The sequence below is a fragment of the Tauraco erythrolophus genome, chromosome Z (genome assembly GCF_009769465.1).
Source record: "Tauraco erythrolophus isolate bTauEry1 chromosome Z, bTauEry1.pri, whole genome shotgun sequence".
Taxonomy (NCBI): domain Eukaryota; kingdom Metazoa; phylum Chordata; class Aves; order Musophagiformes; family Musophagidae; genus Tauraco; species Tauraco erythrolophus.
Window position 1 is genome coordinate 82,765,954 of NC_141496.1, and position 24,578 is coordinate 82,790,531.

Genomic DNA, 24,578 nt, shown 5'->3' on the forward strand with positions numbered 1-24,578 from the left:
ATATTCCCTCTGAAGATCAGGGAACACTTTTTTACTGTGAGGGTGACCGAGCACCAGAACAGGTTGTCCAGGAAAGCTGTGAGGTCACCCTCTCTAGAGATACTCAAAAGCCAGTTGGACACGGTACTGGGCGACTGGCTTTAGGTGGCCCTCATTGAGAAGGAAGGTTGCACCAGATGATCTCCAGAGGTCCCTTCCAAACTCCACCATTCTGTGATGCTGTGATTCCATTGGGGTGAATTGGAAACCACATTAAGTCTTGGCTGCTGTGTAACTTCAGTGCTTTGTGGGCTATCAGATATTAATTTCAGGTATTTCTTCTCTGTATTATGTATAAATACACGCCATAATATAAAATTGTGCCATTTTTTAATGATACATATGTGCAGACATTCTTCCAAAAATAAAATAGGATTCACAATGTTTCTTATAAAAAGAGCTGGCATGTTTATATACACTCACTTGTGTATAAACATATCAGCAGAAAACAGTCACTTACTGTTTAAGAAACATATTAAGAAACTCTCTCAAAACTTAAGAGTTCTTCAACAAGTATATTACATGTTATGTGTTTGTAACAACTTTTAACTGGATTTGTGTAGCAGAACCTCCTGGACAACTTTGATGCCAAAACTTCTGAAAAAAATATCTTGAACTTCAAGTTTTTTGGGACATCTGTATGTATTCACATACAATCACAGACAAACGTGCAGAATTTCAATGCATCAAGCCTAGAGTTCAGAAAATATTTTTCAGAGGGCATCAGTATTCCTTTACAAAGTGTGTTATACACCTTTACAAAATTTCTAGCGGTTTGTATTAACTCATATAGGTATTATTTTGGGTTTATATTGTTTGAAATTTGGATAGCCAAGAGCTTAATACATCAGTGTTTGCCTCATTTTGCAGTTGTTTGACAGGCAGATTACTATAGTTAGGAAGAACAAAGACTTTTCATGTAGTGAGTCTGTGTCAGTAATTGAAGAAATTCATTGTCCCTGACTTACAAAGAGATCCTTAATAGATTTGTCAAAATTCATTGAAGTTAAAATAATACATATTTTTACAGCTTCATGGAGTAAAAAAAATGACTCTTTTGGCTTGCAAAATGAAAACAAAAGTCTTGAATTAAATATTTTTCCATTTCCTTTGTATGTGTGCATGTAATATAACTCTGGAAAGTTTTGGATCTGCCATCTAATCCAGTAGATAAACCTCTTCAACAGAACTGAAATCAAATCTCAAACAGAAAGCAGGAAAGTTAGCTTTCAGAATGAATACTAAACTTCTGGTGTCCATTCAGTTCTTCAGTTAAAGAAAACTTTGGAGACTGCTTCCATCGTTCCTGGATTTCTATTTTTTCAAAAATATACTTCCTGAAAAGTGCTATAAAGACATAAGCATTGAAAGAGGTCTTGCTCTCATTCCACAGCATCCTTAAATAAAGAGAACTTCCTTTCATGCTGGCAAGGCAGGGCAGTTACGGAAGTCCTTTGGAAAGTGGAGGAAAATATGGCACAGAAGTGTGACACAGCACATCACATCATGCTCCCTTTCCTCTAAGAAATATTTCTCACTAGTTTGTCAGAAATACCCTGATACTAATACAGTCGCTTCCTACACATGAAGAGGAACAGAGGGCTTTTCTTCCAGTGTTAAGACACAAACGTTGTAATGTTTCTGCCACCTGTCAAACTTGGAAAAGTCATCCTACTAATGAATCCCACCAGTGAAGACCCATCAAGCTTTAACCTCCCTCTAGCACACTGCAAAAGACTTCATCAAAAGAAAAGAAATGCTCTAGACATGAGAAAGTCGAATTACTTATTTGTAGATTCTGCATTTAAGTAGTACATGTTGGACATGACTTCAGGGAAGTGTCCAGACAACTCCCTCTTCTCCTCCTCCTCTTGCCCTGCCAGACCAGCAGCATATCCTTTCAAAAACAAAGAGGGAATTCCTCAGTTGTCTAACATTTCATGTGATTATTTTTGCAAATGGAAACCTAGTACAACATGCTGGTGATCAAATTTTGTGAAGGTTTTGTTTCCACTTTTGCACTCAAATGAAGAGATGGGGGTACCAGCCAACAGCAAATAAATCTAGTATTGTCTCACAAAGCACAGTTGCAAAAGACAGTAACAGAAAAGTTAGGGATAATATCCAAAACTTACATTTCTCTTTCTTGATGACTCTCATAATTATAGTCTTAATTATAATGTTTTCTTCCTATCGCACAAAAGTTTTACCCTCTTAGCTAAATAGTATGCAGTTATTTTATATTTGTAGTGAATATAAATTCATATATTTGTGAAGTTTCATAGTTTTATCCTCAGGACACTCAAAACATTAGGTGCAATCCTTCCTTATGGTTTCAAAATACATCTCTCTTCCCATTTCCCTGTCCTCCCAAAATACTTTAAACACATTCTTCCAATTGCAAAACCAAAAATTTAGAATCATAGAATAGTTAGGGTTGGAAGGGACCTCAAAGATCATCTAGTTCCAACCCCCCTGCCATAGGCAGAGAAACCCTACACTACACCAGGTTGCCCAAAGCCTCATCCAACCTGGCCTTGAACACTTCCAGGGATGGGGCAGACACAACTTCTCTGGGCAACCTGTTCCAGTGCCTCATCACCCTCTGAGTGAAAAATTTCTTCCGTATAACTAACTGAAATCCGCCCTCTTTCAGTTTAAATCCATTGCGCCTTGTCCTGTCACTACACGCCCTTGGAAAAAGTCCCTCTCCAGCTTTCCTGTAGGCCCCCTTTAAGTACTGGAAGGCTGCAATAAGATCACTCTGGAGCCTTCTCTTCTCCAGGCTGAACAGCCCCAACTCTCTCAGCCTGTCTTAATAGCAGAGGTGCTCCAGCCCTCGGATCATCTTCGTGGCCCTCCTCTGGACTCGCTCCAGCAGCTCCATGTCCTTCTTGTGTTGGGGATCCCAGAGCTGAACGCAGTATTCTAGGTGGGTCTCACAAGAGCAGAGCAGAGGGGCAGAATCACCTCCCTCGACCTGCTGGCCACACTTCTTTGGATGCAGCCCAGGATACGATCTGCTTTCTGTGCTGCCAGCGCACATTGCCAGCTCATGTTGAACTTCTCATCAACCAGCACTCCCAAGCCATTTTCCTCAGGGCTGCTCTCAATCCATTCTCCACCCAGTCTCTACTTGTGCTTGGGATTGCCCTGACCCATGTGCAGGACCTTGCACTTGGCCTTGTTGAACTTCATGAGGTTCTCACAGGTCCACCTCTCCAGCCTGTCAAGGTCCCTCTGGATGGCATCCCTTCCGTCCAGCGTGTCCACACCACCACACAGCTTGGTGTCATCTGCAAACTTGCTGAGGGTGCACTCAGTCCCACTGTCCATGTCACCAACAAAGATGTTAAATAGCACTGGCCCCAGTACTGACCCCTGAGGAACACCACTCGTCACTGGCCTCCACTTGGACATTGAACCTTTGACCACAACTCTTTGAGAGCGACCATCCAGCCAATTCCTTATCCACCGAGTGGTCCATCCATCAAAACCATGTCTTTCCAGTTTAGAGACAAGGATGTCCTGTGGGACAGTATCAAGTGCTTTGGATAGTCCAGGTAGATGATGTCAGTTGCTCTTCCCCTATCCATCAATGCTGTAACCTCATCATAGAAGGCCACCCAATTAGGCAGGATTTGCCCTTAGTGAAGCCATGTTGGCTGTCACCAATCACCTCCTGATTTTCTATGTGCCTTAGCACCGTCGCCAGGAGGATCTGCTCCATGATCTTGCTGGGCACAGAGGTGAGACTGACTAGCCTGTAGTTCCCTGGGTCTTCTTTTTTTCCCTTTTTAAAGATGGGAGCTGTGTTTCCTCACTTCCAGTCATTGGGGACTTCATCAGATTGCCACGACTTCTGAAATATGATGGATAGTGGCTTAGCAACTTCATCCACCAGTTCCCTCAGGACCCGTGGATGCACTTCATCTGGTCCCATGGACTTGTCCACCTTCAGGTTCTTTAGATGGTCTCGGACCTGATCTTCTCCTACAGTGGGTGGTTCTTCATTCTCACAGTCCCTGCCTTTGCCTTCTGTGACTTGGGCTGTGCTGCTGGAGCTCTTGCCAGTGAAGACTGAGGCAAAGAAGTCATTGAGAACTTCAGCCTTCTCCATATCCCGGGTAGCCAGGTCCTCCATTTCCTTCTGGAGAGGGCCTACATTTTCGCTAGATCTCTTTTTATCACTGACATATCTATAGAAGTTTTTCTTGTTGCCCTTGATGTCCCTGGCCAGATTTAACTCTATCAGGGCTTTAGCTTTCCTAACCTGATCTCTGGTTGCTCAGACAATTGCTCTGTATTCTTCCCAGGCTACCTGTCCTTGATTCCACCCCCTATAAGCTTTCTTTTTGTGCTCAAGTTGGTCCAGGAGCTCCTTGTTCATCCATGCAGGCCTCCTGGTGTTCCTACCTGACTTTCTCATGTCTAGAAAAATTGCTCTAGACCAAGATTGTTTATGATGGCTAATTCTTTTAAATCTATCCACTCTCATTCACACAGATGTTAAAATTCTCCAGACATATAAATCCACAATGCAAATCTGGGAAAAATTTTGGGTGATGAAAATGAAAATATTTATGTACAATAATGCCCACTAACGCTTTTCTTAGAGGCTACGTGTATTCTAAAAATAAGCTACTTGGGTTTAATTCTAAATTTCTAATACGTGCCTTGGTATATACATTTCACAGAGAGTACATAAACAATATCACCCATATGCACTCGGGTCTTACAAACTCACAAGGGACACCTTCAGAAACTGTCTGGTAAGGAAGAACAGAAAGATGGACCAGCACAGACGAAATGAAAACAGTTTGTCCATTATGACTAGTAGCCCTTATTGGAACTAGATACAAGCCTCAACAGCCTTTCACTGAAAACAGAAAAAAATCCAACAGTATCAGTAAGGGAAACTTCTTTCTCAGACTTCAGAAGAAAGAAAGGAATTATTTTTGCATTCCGAGTCTCTCTTTTGCTACCCCTTATTCCTTCCTTGGTTTTATTCCTTCCATGAGAATACAAGGAAGAAGAAAAAAACCAGACTATTTAATATCTTCTTTTTGAACTCAAAATCCAGTAGTTATTTGCAAAAATGTCCTCTTACGTCTTACACTTTTAATCCATTTTAATAGCCCACATATTAAACTTATTTATTATCAATAATCATTATCCAGTCAGAATGATCATTTATTTGTGTCTGTGAAACTCAATGGATTTCTGTCATCATTCTTAATTTACACTGTTGCCAGGGAAAGGAAACTGAGACTTATGAGCACAACCAAAAGTATGAATTAAATACAACGTTTGCTTAAACCCCCTTCTTCTGTTGAAAGGCCTTTTGCCTGGAGCTAAATAAATTAGTTTATTGTAGTGACACTGTTCTTTCTATTTGAGCGCTTTGCTATTGTTCATTTTCTAGAATTAACAATATAAGCACACAGAACACCAACTTTTCAAAGGAGGACTGTGGAAACTGTCTCTCTTCAGATGTTCTTTCAACCAAATAGCAGACATTTGTGAAACTTTCAGTGTGGGACTCAAGGGTTTTGTGTGGCAAAGTGAAGATCTTTTTGCCATTTCACTGAATTTTCAATATTGATCCTGTATTTAAGGAACAGAATGAATTATCTTAGTTCATATTGATAAATAATGCTCTCAGTAGTAGAACTGGTTTGGCCCCTTTTCAACCCAAAGCACATTTTTATAAAAGAATTATATACCCCTTAAAAATAAAATTAATCCTGCCACAGGCAAGTCTTTACAACAACATACTACAAATAAAAAAAAAAAAATCTGACTTCTATTTCCTTAATCATTCACCTACATTTACAATTTTTCTAGAAATTAAATTTAAATGACTTCACAAAAGTTGATTTGAAAGAAAGAGATTTTCTGACTGCAGAGTTATTTGTGGTGTATGAAATGCTGTAATTAACAACTACACTACAGGTAGAACAGACTTTGTTTCAATTTAACCAACACTATTTCACACCATCAATTTTATAAGAAGGATACTTCAGGGTACTAACACTGAATACTACAGAAGTTTCCAGGAAATTCTGATCATTTGGTAGCATAACCTGCAAACTAAATACAATGCAGCCTTTCACAAGGCATTGTTCCTTGAAAATAATTCACCAGATAATGTACACCAAATGAATAGCAAAACACTATAAAGGGAGTCGGAGAAAGTAAATATGTTATGTATCATCCCATTCCACCACTGAGTAAGTGAGAATTTTTCTTTTAGAGTACAGATACATACACAGAATTTCAGGTTAAGTACCGTAAGTAAAATGTTAGTCTAATCAAGCAACAATTAAAAGCCTCTTTTCATAAGTGTGTAAGCAGAACTGACAGATCCAATTTCATTCCTTCTGCACGAGATTACTGGGCTGAGAATGTCTCAAGGGTGTTCCTAGAGCAATTGCTATAGCAGTACATATGGTACCTATTCTCATTATACTCGATTCAGCACAATGAACATCCAGCTGCTGCTCTGAAGGCAATGACTCTTGGGAGCATCCATGGAGTTAGCAAGAAAACTGGTAAATTTTGTTCCCTTGTTTTATCAAAGTCTACATCAAGTTTTTAATTCAAATTGTAGAAGAGGAGATAGCAGTGTAAAAGTAAGCAGTTGATTCGGGTGGTGATGAGAAATCCTGGGAAGAGATGATAATTTTTAAGGTCTTTTCTAAAAAGAAAAAATTGATCTGGAACTGCATTATCTTAAAAATTAAAAATAAAACTATAAAAAACATCTGAAAACAACTTGTCTTTCTCTTGCATTTTTCTTGAGCATGGGTACATGACTCTACACAATTGTTTCGCTTGAGCCATACCAACTTGATTAACCTACTTACGAAAAGTAAGGAATTGGAAAGAGATAGTGAATTATGATTGCCATTGTTTTGCCATTTGATTATTCCTCTTTTCCCTTACAAGTTGACAAAGCTTTTCAATTGAAAAAAAAAAAAATTAGTTGGGAAATCTTCCTTTCTGCAGCTTTTCTTGTTTATGTCACTTTTTAACACCCCTCCATAGAATTCTCCTTCATCATATTGTTTCTTTAATCTAGGTTTTTCTTTTACTATTTCCTTTTCTCAGTTGTTGCATCTACACAAATGTTCAGCATTTCACTGTAGAGTTCAGCACAAACTTTCTTTTATGATTTGATATTGGTTCAAAATATCTGAAAACAGGAAGAAGCTCAACCCTGGAGCTTCTCATTATGAGCATGCTCATTATTTCCAAATCAAAACTACATTATGTGCTTTCAAGGAGGGTAGTCCATTAACCTACATAATGGCAGGACTGAAATTCATTAATCACTAATATCCAGTCTTAGAAAAAGGTAAATGGTTTAGTCATTAAAATAAAAAAACAAACAAACCACAAAAAAATCCCTAGCTATTAAGAAAACTATCAATGAAATCAGCTGGATTTTGTCAAATTCAGTCAGACGGAAAAAATAGCTATGGTGGTAAAACCACTTCACCTCACTAAATGAACAACCCAACTTCAATGCCCTCCTCGACCTAAGGAGATCTGAATCTAAATTTTTTATTTATTAGGATACTATGGGATCAAGTACTCCAGGCTCTTGTTAACCTTACAATCTCAGACACATAGGTCAAACATTCATCTCCTAGGTGGATTTATCGTAACCACTGAATTTGGTCTCTCTTGCTCACTCTTTGGCCAAATACACACGAGAATACTTGCAAGCAGGATAACTGCTGGCAGAGATTCCAAAGGATCTGAATGCCTTATTGCCTCCTAAACAAGACATTCAGACCCAAGGTGTTAGGAAAGAGTCATTCGCACCCATAGCCAAAGAACAAACGTAGTTCAGTGTCTTCCTTCCTTCCAGCTTGCAAACTCCAGTTTCTCTGTTTCAGGAGGCTGACAAATACTTTGAGTATTTGAGTTTATTTTATAACAGTTTAGTTTTTCAATTGCTAGAGTGTTGCAGATTGCACAAAATGTAGAATATTCTGAAGGTGCTAGAATTTTGTCCCAAAACAATACAATGCCTGATTCCTCCCCTATCAAACTGACAGCTCTTCTAACAGAAGTACTCCGTTCTCCTCCCTCAAGAAATGCACTCTGGTGGGAAGTGTTCCAGAGGGGATCTCAAAAGGCTTCCAAGTATTAGAGATTTCAAAATCAGTGATGGAGTGGCAAAATGATCCGTTTACTTTTTATCATCAGTAGCTATCTTCACATTGTCATTCTCTTTTCAATCAGACATCTCAAGGGCCAAAGTTAAGTGGATAATGCTAAAAATAGACTGGTACCATCTACTACAACAAAGGGTGGAAAAAGGGAGACAGAGCTTGAGGAAGTCTCTTTTTCATGGAAAAAAAGATCATGACAACCTTCAAGAGTGATATGTAACCCCAGTTGTCAGAAGTGTGATACAGACAATGCAAGCATAAGCATCTACACTGCCCTACTAGGGACTGGAGGATGATTTATCAAACCCCTTGCTAGTCAGGTCTTGGCTTCTGCCAGAACAGATGCAATATAATATGATGGGGCAGGATTCTTGCCATCAGATGTACACTTAATACCTGATTTTCAGAAGTGGCATGTATCCGTACCTTCCATGGAAGGTGACTGCAGAGCGCACTGGCTTCATCTTAAAAAAAGAAGAAAAGTCCATTCTGTAATCATTTGAATATGACAAAGTTGAAAGTTTTATGCTTGCTGGGTCAAGACCTTCAGACTCTAATGCCTTTCAACTGCAGTCAGCTGGGCTGCATGTGCTGTTGTGGCAGAGCTGAAAATGTCCCATTCTTCCTGCTAATCTCAATGCAGGCAAACGCCTGCATTGCTTTCATGCATGGATGAAAACTTGAAAAAAATCTGCATCCTGGAAAAATCTGCAGAGACCTCTGAATGAGTAAAACCAGAGGGAAGAAGAAAGTGGAATCAACATTTCTTTAAAAAGCATTTGTGAAGAATTCATTTGCTTTAGAATAAGTTTTATGATTTTTAGTGGTATTATGTTTGTTCAAGAAACAATAGTAAGGATACTAATTCTTTATATTGAGATAATTTGTTTATTTCTAAGTAACTTAACTTTAGTATGAGTCTTGAAATTTATGCAGCTAATAAATTTAGGCGATGCCTACAATAGCAAGTGTTAGCCCATAGGAGAAGATCGGTAGAGTGAAATTGTTGGTGTTGAGGGTCCACAAGGTATGCTTTTAGGAGGGTTTAACTTTGAACTTATCTTGGTCTGCTCCCAGGGAGTGAATGCCCAGTAGAAGCTGAAGCAAAACATGCATGCTCCTGTCATTCACTTTCCTGTTTAGTTTCATCTGAAAGAAAATGTTATGGTGTTCTCTGAGATCCTTCCAGGATGGGCTCAGCCATGCTAAATGTGGATGATGAGGAGGTTCTCTCCAAAAGATTCAGATCTACTACTGGAGATGCATCATCAGAAGCCACAAAGGAAATTGCAGAACATTTTACTTCCTTTCTGTTTTTCCTGAGAAATATGCAAAAAAGGGATAACTGTAAAGCTATTTTAAGCTTTTAGGAGCACCTCCCAGACGTTACCCCCAGCTTTCGGGAGGAAGAAGCAACCACAAACATACAGAAAAAAACATTATCCTTAAATCTTGGAATCACCAGCCAGCAAGTCACCCCTAAACCACCCGTCTGTTTCTCCTCTTTTTGAAAAAGCTTTTTATTTACTTGGCTAATAACATTCATCTGATCTCCCATATTTAAGTCCTGGAGTATCACAGTAATCATTTTGTGCTTTTCCCACAGTCAGAGCAGAAGCAAGTAATCAATGAAAGTTATCTGAACAACTCTAAAAAGTTGACCTGGTTACCTCCACGACCTGGTTATGTCCAAATCTCTCCTCTGTTTCAGAAAGGTGTTTATTAATAGGTGACTGGACATATTCAACTCACAATGACCTTCTGTGAGCTTCAACATTCACTTAAACTCTGCATGGATTTTCCATACTGAAAGCTTTATAGCATTTTTGGCACACACACAGATTTAAGAACAGCATTAGTAAAATTACTTGACTGCTTTGATTTCTTTTATGAATAACATTATTTCTTTTCATGTGACAAAACGGCTGGTAGGTTATATTCCCCTTGCTCTTCTCACGTTCCTATATTGTTTTCCCAGTGCTTCTGCACACATAGCTTGAAAATCTGATGCTATTTATTTTCTGTACATAAAAATACTGCATTTCTTTCTGTGTGTCGTCAACATAGCAGCCATTTTGTTCCTAGACTTGTTTGCAGTCTGTCCAAGTAAAATATACTCAATCCTGAATAGCAGACAAATATGAAAAATAAAGTGCAATCTAAATGGTTCATCACTATTGAAGTGCACATCTTTTTTTATCACGAAAGTCAAACAGTTCATATTTTCATCTTGAAAAAGTATATTGACATGACTGGTACCTGAAAAGCTAAAGCAAGTGATAATCTGTCAGCACCACAGTTTGGAGTGAGTCAGAGCACATGCAGATATGCCAACATGCTGGGGCAAGCTCAAAGCACATGGCTTTTTTTCAGACTATTCATAATAAGAGCAAACTTTACGACAAAAAGGAAAATTTTCAGAGAACGTCCTAAAAGCTGCACAGGGAAACAGATGCAACAGTGGTCACTGGAGACATTTACCTCCACACTTGGACAAACACTGCCCTGGGTATGACCCTATAGAGAGGGATGCACGGTACAGCAGTGGCTGGACAAGATTTCTGTGAATCTAAGTTGTCTAGGTATCACAGAACTTGCAAGAATTTTAATTGTATTTATAATCATTAATATTTTGTAAGGCAATATCTTTTTTATCATAGTCTTATATTTTTAATTTTTTTATTTGGAATAACCAGGTCCTACAGGACATTAGCTTTAGCACAGGCAGACAAAAAAAGAGTTATTCTTCAGATCTTTCACTTGATCTAGTGAAAGATGTCCCTGTCCATACAAGAGGAGTCAGACTAGATGACTTTTGAAGGTCCTTTCCAACCCAAACCATTCTATGATTCCGTGGACCCTGCACAAGTAACATACAGCCTCCTTGCAACTTCTGTTAGCTGAAGATGAACATCTTGCAGGCAGTCTTACTGGAAAAAAGATTAAGTTCTAGAAGACAACATTTCAGTTTGTAAGATAATCAATCTACTTAAAAATTGGATCTGCAAAGGACCTTTATTCATCACTGCTGCTAGGCAGAAAAGTTATAAATATTGAAAGAAACCTGACTTTTCAATTTCTCAGTCCTACTCTGTGCAGATACAGCACCACCAAAACCTGTCTCCTAAACTACAAGGTCATACAAGGCCAGCAAGTTTTACCTACAATGTGTGAAATTTGTTTGGAGGTGTCACTTCAGTTGTCAGACATGCTTTACAGTGGAAGTAAGTGAGACTGATGCCAGAGTTTACTCCAAGTGGGCAAAAAAACGAATCTTGCAAGAGAATGGGCAAACTTAAACCTGCAAAGACATCTAAAAGGGTATATGTACACTGAAAGCAGGATTAAATAGCTTCTGTGCTCTTTCAAGAGAACTCAAACTATGCAAAAGTTAGACATGAAGTTTGAAATTCTACTCCACTATCCTTAAAAATGAACATGGCAGGCAGATACTCTTAGTTTAAAACAGGAAGAGCAGTTAGCCAGAATAGCTGACCATTTTAAATACCCACAATAACTACTTACACCCTGAGCCTGCGTCTATATAGCACATAAAATAACACTAATTTCCTCAGCTCAGTAACTGTCTCTACAGGACAGAATAATTTATTTTTTGATGGACATTTGACATTTATCATACTGTTTGAACAGCTCCTGTTGACAATTTGGAAAGACATTCGCTGGGTTTTTTTGTCAGTATTTCGTGTTAGCACAGCAGACCCCATTAACACAGAACTGGGAAAAAACATCCATTGAATGTGAAAGAGAGAAAAAATAAATGATTTTTAATTAACTCTGTCAGTTTTTCAAAATGTTTCCAAGTCAATCCACGGGACATGAAAATCTAAAGTAACGGTTTATATGTTGTTTACCAATGTTGACTTTAGGAGAAACTTGAACAAGCCAGCTCATTTTATGCAACAGCAGTTACAAGCCACTGCATACACTCCAGCAAAAATGTGTTTCAAAAAACTTTGATCTACTACTGATTTCTTTGATTTTAACTTCATTTCAAGAACAGGGAAAAACGATAAGTAAATCACAGTTAGCACAGGGCAATGCTTGTGTAAATGGTCTTCACACAAGCAGAAACTCTACTGCAAGAAAGGTCAACAAAAGTACTGAGATTAGAAGAAAGAAGAGAGAGAAAGAAACATCTAAAAAAAAATGTTTGTGGTTTTCCTCCACAGCTAAAGTATTTTGAATTAAAAATACCATGTTCACATGACTTTATATAATGTCTGAACATGATATGTATGGTTCAGAAAATTTCAAATTCCAGTATACCTTATAACAGTACTCAAGATCTTAAATAATTCATTTTAAAGGTAATGCCTGCCTGACTTCATGTCACAGCTATTTGGTTCTAGCTAGCAAGATGGTGATATTTAACATCCAGAGAAACTTCCACATATTTAGTGAGTTCAAACAGAGATGCTGAGAAAGTAAGAAATATCTCATGCTTTATGAAATTTTAGAGTGTAACTATTTTAAGAAGATAAGTTCTTTTTTGGGAGTCAGTAATTTTCATTACTGAGAAAAAGATTTGCTGTGATAAAATGTGAAAGTCTTCCAGGTGACTGAAGGAGAAAAGATTTTTCTACTTGGAAAGTGGTCAGAAGTGTTAACATTAAATCTTCTAACATGAGAATACTCTTGGTTTCCTATTTAGATATATGTATACATGAGTAATGTTTTTATGCAAACAAATCTCCTTTAGTTCAGTGAATATACAGTCACATGAACCATTATGTATTTAGGTGTCATTTTCGTAGCACCTCAGTCACTATACTGGTACAATCAAGACATACACATTTACTGATATTTTTGCCTAATTGCACTTTATCAGAACACCTACCATAAGATTTACCTTTTAAAAAAAGATTTAGCATTTTTTGATGGATCGATATCACGAAACTTGTTCATAGCATTAGATTTTAATGGAACTTCTGGTATAGGTGAAGGCTGCAGTACTAAATTCTGATGGCATATTTCTATAAAGATTTAAGCCCTTAGAAAACATAAGGAAAAGAAGTTGTCTGGTTTAGCCAAAAAGCATACCACCCATGCTGCATACTCTGATTATATCTTCTGCAGAATAGTCTTCCTATCTTTACCTGTGTGCAATTTGTTTAAAAAAAAAAAAAATCCTACCTTTTTGTACTTTTTAAAAACCTGCTTCGATTATATATTTAAGTTACATATACCCTGAGGACATTGTGATGTGATTAATCTACTGAAATCCACAGAGCCACTTGCGCACCCTCCCCACCCCCCAGGGATGGGTAAAGGAATTAAAGGAGAAAAAGGAAAAAGAGACTGTGGGTTGAGATAAGAACAATTTAATACTACTACTAATAATATATAGATATATGTACAATGATAAATATGTACAAACAACTGATGTACACACCGGTGTAATTGCTCACTACCCCTTGACCAAGACCTGTCCTGTCCTAGGATAATGGTCCTGAAACAGATAAGTCCCGACACCGCAATCCCGGATGAGCAAGAGGCCCGGGGTGGGGAGGGCAGATAGAGAGAGAGGGGGAGAGGGAAAGAGAGAGAGAGGGAGCACTCCAAGAGTCCGAAAGTGAGAGTCCCGGAAGAGCAAAAGCCCTTCTTTCCGGCTGTCCCTCACTTTTATACTGGGCAGGACACTGCATGATATGGAATACCAATTGGCCAGTTTGGCCTCAATCCTAAGTCTAAGCACAAATCGTAAGCAGAGTCGTGGACCCCCCGTCCCGGCCATGCTCCCCTCTATCCTGTTGTGCTCCTGCACACTGGCAAGAATATGGCAAGCTGAGAAGTCCTTGAGACCTCAGTGCCAACCACAAACATCAGTGCGCTGTCAGCGTTCTTCTCAGAGCAAGTCTCAGACCAAAACCAAAACACAGAGCTCTTCCAGCTGCTAAAAAGAAGAGCTGACTCTGTCCCAGCTGAAACCAGGACACACCCACAGGACCAAAACCCTTTTGAGTGCCACCCAGTTGGAGGCAGCTGTTTCCCACCTGCCTTCTGATGGCAATGATCAAAAACAATGACTAAAAGCTCTCTTAAAAGCGGGTGCAACAAAGCTTTTGGAGGAGAAAGGGATTTGAAATACCTGGAAGAGCGTTTAACGGGCTGAGGAAGAAAGGTCTTATCTCCACTTGATGGCCTTTCTGTTGAGTAGACACTTCTGAACACCAAATCTCATCAGCCAGGATTTCAGGAGATGTGCTAGGCTTTGGTGGGCAGAACACTAGGGAAGCAGGGAGAGGGAGATCTGGGCAGGAAGGGTAGTTTTCTTTGCAGCTTGATAACGCTCCTCACAGCTTCAAACAGCTGAACTTGGTTAAATTTCAGAAGTTGGCAGCAACTATCAGCAGCTAAAGGGGGGAGGGTACCCTTGGGAGGGGGGAGAAAGGGGTGGCCAAACATTCACTAGAAAGTGGGGAATATATGGAACTCCGATATGTAGAAGAACAGAAAAGCAGGATGAACGCTAACAGAGGGATTAGCTATTTACAATAAAAGTGCAGAAGTGGAAAAAAGCAAGAGTGTAGGAGTGTGCACGTGACAGACACAAGACACTGAAAGGACGACGTCCTCAAGCCACGGAATCCACGTGGGCTCAAGTAGCGGTCTTTATTTTAAGGTTTCCTACTGAGTCAGTCTCTTTCTCCCTGAAATGACAGAAATAGAACTGGGCCATTTTCTAATCCCCGAGGAATCACCCAGGATTCTACAGGTCTACCCTCGGCGTAGAGCTGCTACCTGTAGTGAAACGTCATCTTCCCCCTCTGGTCACACCACCAACTAGCGCTGGAGCACAAGAGCCTGCGTGGGGGCTGTGCTCTTCTGTGGATGTTCCAAGGTTTCCAGCCCACAGGCTGCCCTCTCCACCGCAGCCCGCTTCACCCCGGAAGCCAGCTGCTCGGGGGTATGCTGAAACGAGACGGGGAATGACAAGGCTGGGAGGCTTTTATCTACACTGCAGAGTTGCTGCTGGTGAGCTTACACTGTGATCAGTCCTTTTCCTGCTGGCAGGGCTAATTTTCATCCCAGAGACATGGGGGAGAAATTCCTCCCAACGTGCCTACGCGTCCCAGGACAGAACCTTAGTTATACCTCGTAATCATCCATCTTCGCAACATTTCCCCGAAATGGTGCATATTCAGTGTTCTCTTAAACAATTGGTTCATTTTCTCTTGCCCAGCATGTAAATGACTTTGCAGGTTCCCCCTTCAAGGACGGCAAAGTCTCGCTGGGGAGTTTTTCAACGAGCCACTCGCTGTGACTTTAGGGATGGTCACCCTGTCCTCAGACCTTGTGTGCACGTCTGGCTTTAGACAGGTGCAAACAGCCTATGATACCTGAAAAGGAAACTGGACTTTCCAAGACTCGTTTTAAAGTTTTAGAAAGCAGGTATTCTTTATTGCAGCGCTGGGTGCACGGGAGATTTCTCCTCCTAGCGTGCACACCCGCTGTAGCAGTTTTCTTGTATTTATGCAGACACACTCATAACCCCCTCCCCAAAAGGGCAGTCTCTCTCTCGGAAGATCATTTCCATAGTCCTCCCCTCAGGATCTGCCTCAGGCTCCTCCTTGACACGCCTACTGGTGGTCGTGGGCAGGGGTCTTTGGGATGAAGGCCGCAGGTCTTCCTCGCTGTGTGTTTTTCACTTCTTCCCTAAAACTCTAAAACTCTTGTTTTGGCTGGGCCCATAGAGCCAAACGGTTTCCCTGGCCTTGAGTGGACACCTGGCTGTCTTCTACTTGTTATTGCTTGAAGACAAATGTTAGTTCTTGTTAGTCCTTATCTCTACTCTTTGTTTTTCTCCCTATGGGTCACGAGTTACAACCTTGCCATCATTTATTTTGTCTCTCTTACTGACCTTCTTTCTGGATAGCATTCCACAGCAGGGATTAGTATTTGATAACTTCTAACATTTCACAGAGCTACTTCACAGAGCTATGTATTCCAGAGTTTTATGCAGTCTTGTGTCTACTCTTATACCTATCCATAGAAATAATAGTTAATATAGTTTTATACCTATACCTATCCCCCTATCACCTACTCAACTCTTCCTGCAATTCCTTCACGGAATTTCACTCCTTCATAATTGGATGACATCACAGGGACCCTGGCGTGTGCTGTGGCAAGTGTAACTGGGGCACCCAGCAGAGCCCAGCACTCGCTGCTGAGCCAGCAGCGGGAGCGCATCCCGCGTGCCAGTGCTCTGGCGAGTGCGCGAAGGGGAGCCCCGTGGGCCTTTTCCCCGGCGTTGTGCGGAAGAGTGAAGAGCCTCGGCGTGCCTGAGGGGCTGGGGCTGCAGGAGGGGGCTTGGGGGCTGGCACTGGGGTACTGTGTGACTCTGTGTCACCTGGCCCTGCCCTCGCAGTGTCTGAGAGGACGATGTTGGGACAGCACGGGAGCCAGGAGCTCCCCAGCACGGCCACCTCTGCCCCACCGCCTCTGGCAAGGCAGCCCCAGGTGGTGCCGGGTCCCTCTCGCCCCTCTCTTCTCTCCCTCTGGCCCTTCTGCAGGATGGCAAGGAGATCCCCTGACCGCCTCCGGGAGGAATGGGGGGAGAACGGAGCTGCCCCGGCTCCCAGCTCCGAGCCTGGGCACATGTGTGAGGACGGTCCGCTGCCAGCGGATTTGTGCTGCTCCACCTCGGCTGCAGCCAGGCAGGAACAGAACGACCTGGACATCATCCGGGCCTCTGTCAGGAGCAGACGAGAGCAAGAGGGCTGGAAGCTGAGGTTTCTGGCCTCCATCTGCACCATCTGCCGCACCGTCAGCCCGAGCTCCGTCAAGTGGCGTATGCTTCTCTTCTCCCAGCTGATGCTGATGCAGACCGTGGAGGGGCTGCTGCAAGACGAGCCTGCTGACTACCTGGGCACCATGGTGCGGCTGCAAGCTGTGCTGACCATCACCTCCATGAGCGAAGCAGGGCTGCTTGTGCAGGAGAGGAAGAAGAAGAAAAGCCTCATCCAGACCTGCTTCCTCAGCATCTTCCACCTGCCTCCGCAGGAGGACAGCCAGGGCCTCGTGGCTTCTCTCTGCTCCCAGACCCTGCTCGCGATGGACAGAATGCTGCAGGCGCTGGTACGCAGCGCCGGCAGCCTCGGCATCCTGGAGCTGCAGAACCACTTGCAGCTCCTGCTTCCATTCACCAGTTCCCGGATGGCAGCGGTGCGGGAGAGGGCAATGGCACGGATTGCCGGGCTGATCGAATTCCTCACCACCTACCCTCTACTGCAGGTCTGCCCCTGCTTTGCACTACCCAGAGCCCGTGAGCATGAGTGCTCCGAGGTACAACATTTTGGGATGCTGGGGAGGCTGGTGGGGCACCTCACCCTCTGCTGCACCTGCAAGGACACGGGCACCCGCTACCAGGCTGAAGCAGCTCTCTATCACCTGCGTACCTTCGTCCTGCGGCAGAGAAGCAGGGGCTTGGGGCTGCAGGAGGCAGGGCAGCAGTGGTGCCAGGAGGACTGGCAAGCAGGGCAGCCCTGGGAGCATTCGGAAAACAGCCCTGCATGCAAAATCTTCCTCGAGTTCCTCAAATGCCTCCGGCCCTCCGAGCGAGCAGACAACATCGTCATGGCCATCAAGAACTTGCAATCCTCCAGCGCCGACACTGTCACAGTGGCTGCCAACATGGTGGACGTCCTCGTGGCAGACTCTCATTTCCAGCTGGTGCAGGTCTGGAACATCGTGTGGGCCATCTGCACAAACCTGCCCTCCATCAGCGAGATGAGAGCCCTCAACAGCCTCAACAGGGCCCTGTTGGTGCTGCTGGACAGACACCCCCGTGAGGTGGTGGCCAGCCTGCTGTGGCGCTCCCCGTTGTGCACCGGTGCCGCCACGGCCATGTGGGAGACCATGCTCTCCCAGCCCCAGGCTGCGAAGAGGGTGCTGCGGGAGCTGCTCGGCGTGCTGATGGAACCGCTGACGCGCCCGACCTCCACCGTCACCCGGGACGACGCATGTGTCCTCTCCCTGGCCGCAATCAGAATGATAACCAAGATCCTCGTGCAGCCCACTCACCGGCAGGTGCTGGAAGCGATTTTCCCCCGGCTTTTCCTGGCTCTGCTTCTCCAAGTGCCTTTCACCAGGGAGCTGACGCTGCAGGAGGTGAACATCTGGAAGGAGGACCGAGAGGATGTGTTCACTCCCTTGAGGACCCTGCTGTACTCCATGAGACTGCTGCTCTGCAGCATGGGCTTTGAGGAGCAGGTTCTGGCCGTCGAGGCGCAGGGTGGCTGGGATGCCCTGCTCCGCACCGAGACCCACCTCTTGGGAGTGTGCATCATGGCCAGGGAGATGACGAAGACCCCGAGACACCTGTGCTCCGCCATCTTCTGCTGCCTGGCAGAGTTCCTCAGGGTGGAGCACCCCATCCAGGAGACGGTCACCATGGCCTTCCTGATCGAGATGCTGGGCTGCACCAACCTCAACAAAGAGCTGGACTGTGCCCTGGAAATCTTCCCCACCTATCTGAAGAGCCAGTGCCCGGAGATGCCCAGACTGGTGCTCAGGGGCATCCTAACGCTCAGCGAGAGGCCAGACATGGCAAAGAAATCCCTCGTCCTGCTGCCTGTTGTCATGGAGCAGCTGGAGCACGGCGACGGTGGTGCCAGTGACATGGTCCTGCCCATGCTCGCCAACATGCTCCAGCTCCTGGAGGGGAAGGAGTCCAGCCGCACCGCCCTGGCGCTGGCTGACAAGCTGCGGCGGCTCTTCGACAACGAGTCGGGCACCGTGCGGCAGCTCTCCATCCATCTCTTCCGAGACACGATGGGGCTCGTGGCAGGTGCCAAAAGGAAGAAGATGAAGGAGGTGGTGTGGGACAGCCTGCTGCCGCTGCTCTTTCACCTATACGATGAGGACAAGAGTGTGGCCAAGGCCTCCCAGGAAGCCCTCTGCAGCGCTGGCCGGTTCCTGAAGTGGAGGCAGTTGGTGCAGCTGGTCGAGACTGCGCAGGTGTGGAAGATCGGCGAGTGCCTGCTGGCCAGGAAGAAGAGCAGGGCCAAGGACTACCTGCACCAGAGCCAGCGCTACCTGCAGAACCCACAGGAGCTCCTGCGGCAGGAGGCCGTCAGGTTCCTGGGGCTCTTGGGACGGCAGGTGGCGGATGGTGAGAGGAAGCACATCAGAGAGGCCCTTCAAGGCGCCAGCAAAGATCCCAGCGTCGCGGTCACCTCCCTGGCGATTCAGACACTCCACATCCTCGAAGCAGAAGGAGGAGGAGGAGGAGGAGGCGGAGGCAGAGAGCCCAAGTCGAGGCTTAACCTGCAATGGCTGCCCTCGCAGCTGTGGAAGGCCCGGTGGAGGCGGCCCGCGGCCCCCAGCAAGGCCTCTGCTCAGGCCGAGGCGAAGTAGCAGCCGCAGCCCCCCGGCACTCCCCGCGCCGAGGTCCTGAGCTCCGAGGGGAAGCCGCGGGCGGCCTTTCGGGCTGTCGACAAGGAGGTGTCCAGCGACTCCGAGCCAGAGAGGGAAGGGCTGCGCCGGAGCGGGTGCTGGTACCTGTGGTGGTGGTGGTGCTCATGCCGTCCCCGCACCCCATCGTTGGAGCGGTGATGGCGGGAGGCTGTAGAGGAGGAGGTGGAGGAGACGTCGCAGGAGAAGCAGCTTTGCCTGGCCATGCTGCATCTGGAGCAGCTCCGCCAGCACGAGGAGTGGCAGTGGGCAGCGGCAGAGGAGGAGGTGACCCAGCCGGCAGATGTCACCGGCGACCGGCTGAAGGAGGATGTGGTGCAGCCTCCAGATCCGGCCAGCATCTGAGTGCTTTGGGGCCACCAGCTGCCTGTCACCTGCCTGGTTGTCACACATCGTGGCTGGAAGAATGATCTATAAAAGCTGCTTGTAAATTGCAATAAATGTCTCTGGTATCACAAAAAAACCCAAACGACTCCACAAGGTAAAATAATAATACCCCTTGCGTTGCTATGGGCCGTAGCTATGGACCACTATCCAGCAAGTAACGCAGCAGGTCGAGGTTTGTTTGCAGAATAATCCCAAAACAGGAACAACAGCCCAGCCCAGCCAAACAGGGAAAGGGAATTATCCAGGACAACAGTGGCAAATTGATTTCTCACAACTCCCAAGAAAAGGGGAGTTTCGATACCTGTTGGTCTTGACGGATGCTTTTTCAGGGTGGCCAGAAGTGTTCCCTTGCTGAACCAATAAAGCCAGGGAAGTAACCAGAATACTACTGCAAGAAATGATCCCGAGATTTGGGGTTCCCGTGGTAATCATCAGATCAGAGGCCACAGTTTATTGCAAAGATTGTTCAACAAGTTAGGAAACTTTTGGGAATAGATTGGCAACTTCATACCCCATATAAGCCACAATCTGTTGGTCAAGTAGAAAAGATGAATCACCTGATCAAGCTGCAAGTTGTAAAATAAGGTCAGGAAGCTGGTTTATCTTGGCCCCCATCATTGTCTTTAGCACTCCTGAGAATTAGAACTAAGCCCAGAACCAAGGAAGCGCTAAGCTCTTTGACACTGTACAGGCAGGAACAGCAACTTGAATCGGGAAGGAGATATTAACTAATTATATCATAAGTCTGCAAAAACGGCTTCGGGAAATAGAGAAGCTGGTTTTGGGAACTAGAGCCCGAGGTCTAGTTCAGCCTCGAGCCCATCCCTCGTTGCAGCGCTCGAAGGCATCCCTCGTGAAAGCGGCACGGCAAAGGCGTCGCCAAGCGCAACATCCCACACGTGCTCCAGCGCAGACCGGCATGGTGCCTACCACCGCGTGCTTCTACAGCAACACTGCCGTCGTCTCCTGCACCCCCTCCGACACAGCCTCCTCGTGCTCGTCTGTTCCCATGCTCCATACGACAAATCCGGCTCAACTGCTGCACTCTCATCTAGTCCGAGTAGCAAAAGCAGCTCCTGGGAAGCTTTGCCACGCACCGCGGGTGCCAGGCAGGGCGAGGGATTCCACCTCTGCTCTGCCGCAGCCTTCGGAAACCGCCGCCAGCAGCAGATGGGTATCGCTTGCTGGGAAACAAAAAAAGGATTAAAGCACTCGCAAGGGCTCGGCGAATGGTCTGGTTCAAAGCTTTTGATTCACTGATAGGAAATGACATCATTACAGTTTCACCGTAGATCGCAGCGTCCGTGTTCTCGTGTGTCTTCAAGCGCTTTCCTTTCTGCCATTTGGCTTCCTGCCCTTGTCTCCAGCTGAACCTGACGGCCGCTTGCTGCACGGAAGTGGCACCCTGTCGTGCGTGGTTTGGGCTGCTCCGGCAGCTAAACTCCTCACAGCCCTCCCCCACCCTCCCCCACCCCCCAGGGACGAGGAAGGGAATTAAAGAAGAAAAGGAAAAGAGACCTGTGGGTTGAGACAAGAACAATTTACCACTACTGCTACCAGTATATATATATATCTACACATACATGTGCAATGATAAACATATACGAACGAGCGATGTACGGTGTAATTAATTGCTCACCACCCCTTGACCGAGGCCTGTCTCGTCCCGAATTAGTGATCCCGAAACAACGTAAACAAGATAAATCCTGACACCGCAATCCCGGACGAACGGGGGGCCCGAAAATAGAGAGCGAGACAGAGAGAGCACTCCGAGAGTCCGAAAGTGAGAGTCCCAGAAGAGCAAAAGCCCTTCTTTCCGGCTGTCCCTCACTTTTATACTGGGCATGACGCTGCATGATATGGAATACCAATTGGTCAGTTTGGCCTCAATCCTAAGTCTAAGCACAAATCGTAAGAAGAGTCGTGGACCCCCCGTCCCGGCCATGCTCCCCTCTATCCTGTTGTGCTCCTGCACACTGGCAAGAACATGGGAAGCTGAGAAGTCCTTGAGACCTCAGTGCCAACCACAAACATCAGTGCGCTGTCAGCGTTCTTCTCAGAGCAAGTCTCAGACCAAAACCAAAACACGGAGCTCTTCCAGCTGCTAAAAAGAAGAGCTGACTCTGTCCCAGCTGAAACCAGGACACTGTTTTACAGGTCTACAAAGAACTAATCAGGTTTTAACTGTAATTCTTAATTTTCTTTAAATGCTCCATAGTTTTTACATTCACTGTTTTTTGAAATACTTCACTTATATTTCCTGACATCTTCTGATCTCATACACAGCACATGGACTTCACAAACAGAAATTTTGGTGTATTCTATTCCGACTAGGTCATGGAAAAGAGTAAAACAAAGAGAAGTCAGATGAGATTTTCTGAAGCTGGTATCCATGTGGTTTGTAAAGTTCTAAGTATTCTAAACTAGGGTAGTGAGTCTACATGCAATATCAAAGCTCAAGACACCATTACACTATTTACAGTTCAAAATGTGATATTCTTTGGCATCTCAGTGATGGGAACAGCCAAGTTCTATGCCATAGCAGGGACTTTGGGGAATCCCTTGCTGTTATTTTTTTTTACCACCTTTCCCTTCATTTCCTGATAACAGACTCACTGTCTCTGACAGTAAAATCTATGTGTTCTGTTTATTTATTACCAGACTACTTATCAGCAAGGTCAGTTTATTACCAGTACTTTCTTAAACAAATGAGTTCAAAATAAAAGAGAATTATTAATGAGGGGGAAATGTTCAGCAGTGGTATTGCCACTGCACTGAAACTTTGGCTTCAGATCTGAACTGTCTTTAAAGAGTCAATGAACATGTCTGTTACAGCTGGAGATCAAACAATAAAAACTCATGCACTTCCACAATAAATTAAATATGATAGTTAAGTAAAATTATCCTCCATCAACAGAAAGAAATGTAAATTAACTCCTATGTATATAAGCTGTGTTCCATGCCAGATACTAAAACCAAAGAGAATTAAAGAAATATGGTGATGACCAACACTGCATCAAGCCTGAATTTCCAAACTTTCATCCTAGGTCTGAAGAAAATTTCAACAAAACAAAAATTGTAAAAATAATATAGACAAGTCCAAGTAAAAATGTACACAGATCAACAGCTTCCAATAAAATTTAATGTCACCAATAAAATTCATAATATTTGGCACAGCTCTGCATTTAAACAGGCTCTTTTAAAAACAGAGGTATATGAGGTGTGCCATTACAGATGTCTTATTTTTTGGTGTAACAGCACAGATTATATCTCTGATTATTTCAATTCTTATTCACATAAATATACAAAAGGGTGTATAAAACCATTAGAATACTATCGCCACATGCATAACATTAGGCAAGACATGAGTTCTGGCATAATGTCCTGAAAATAATGTTAGAATGATTTGATTTAAAGTCTGAAGCCTCTGTCACTAAATAAACGGAGTTAATGGTTTCACATTTTGCAAAATCTATCATAAATTTTCTCATACCCATTACATGAATGTATTTGGGCAGAAATCTGAAATTCTTGTGTTCTGTAAGAGAATTCATTGTTCATATAAGTGAGGGTGTCCTGGTTTCAGCTGGGACAGTTAGCTCTTCTTTTTAGTAGCTAGAAGAGCTCCGTGTTTTGGTTTTACTCAGAGGCTCGCAAAGTCAATGATTTCTGACACCAAAACAGTACAGATGGGTGCTACATAATTTTATATAGGAAGGTTGCCAGGTCACATGAATTGCCATTTCTGGTACCAATTCTAGGTTTTCCTTTGGCAAACATTGCTAGAACTTCAGATTTATTTACTGCTCTCTGTTGGTTTTGTGGTATAAATGACTGTTGAAAGGGCACAGTCTTCCACAATTGCGTCCTCAATCCTTGTCAGAAGTAAGCTAATTATTTAAATAACTAAAGCTGCACTGACCACCTGCCTTGAATCACGTCTAGAAACACCCTTGAAATACTATGAAACGCTCAAACCTTGTAACTGACTTAAGACAAACGGGAACACTCCCTAAATTAATTTTCTTCGATGGTCTGAACTAGAAACTCTAATCTTCTCATATGAAATGTGGATGCACTAACACATTGTGTCACTATATGCTGTGCTCCTATTAAAAATTCATTTGCTAAAAGGTAAGGGGCTGTTATTACCTTCACCTAGGAAAATATCTTCTGTCTAGTTAACTAAATATGTTTCACTGGGAAAGACTGTATGAACTGTAGGATTGAAAGCATGAATTTTGCAATCTGGATGTTAATGAATCTTTGTGAAATGCCTAAACGAATTTCCTGTACATAACTAGTCATTTACGTACTTCAAGGGAAAGTTGTGCATCTCAATAGGCTAGAAGATATGAGGACTCTTCTACTGAGCTGCAAGCGTACAGGTTGATCAGAAGAGAAAGACTGAACAGGAACTACTCTCCACTGTAGGAAAACTTTGCCCCATACGTCTCAAAAGGAAGACTCAAATGAGTGACCTATATATGTATGTGGGGTTGGGGTCAAGGAGACGGATTACATTGCTTA

At 44.0% G+C, this 24,578-nt stretch overlaps 2 protein-coding genes across 7 annotated transcripts in view; one reads left to right on the forward strand and one right to left on the reverse strand.

The window, feature by feature from the left end:
* TRPM3 (transient receptor potential cation channel subfamily M member 3) overlaps nucleotides 1-24,578 on the reverse strand; it is a 446,851-nt gene that overhangs the window by 220,189 nt on the left and 202,084 nt on the right. The gene's annotated exons all lie outside the window — the stretch shown is intronic.
* Nucleotides 16,629-19,604, forward strand: LOC147526479 (maestro heat-like repeat-containing protein family member 7). The gene has a single exon (XM_086629178.1). It carries the CDS (start codon nucleotides 16,629-16,631, stop codon nucleotides 19,602-19,604), a length of 2,976 nt encoding a protein of 991 aa, XP_086485304.1.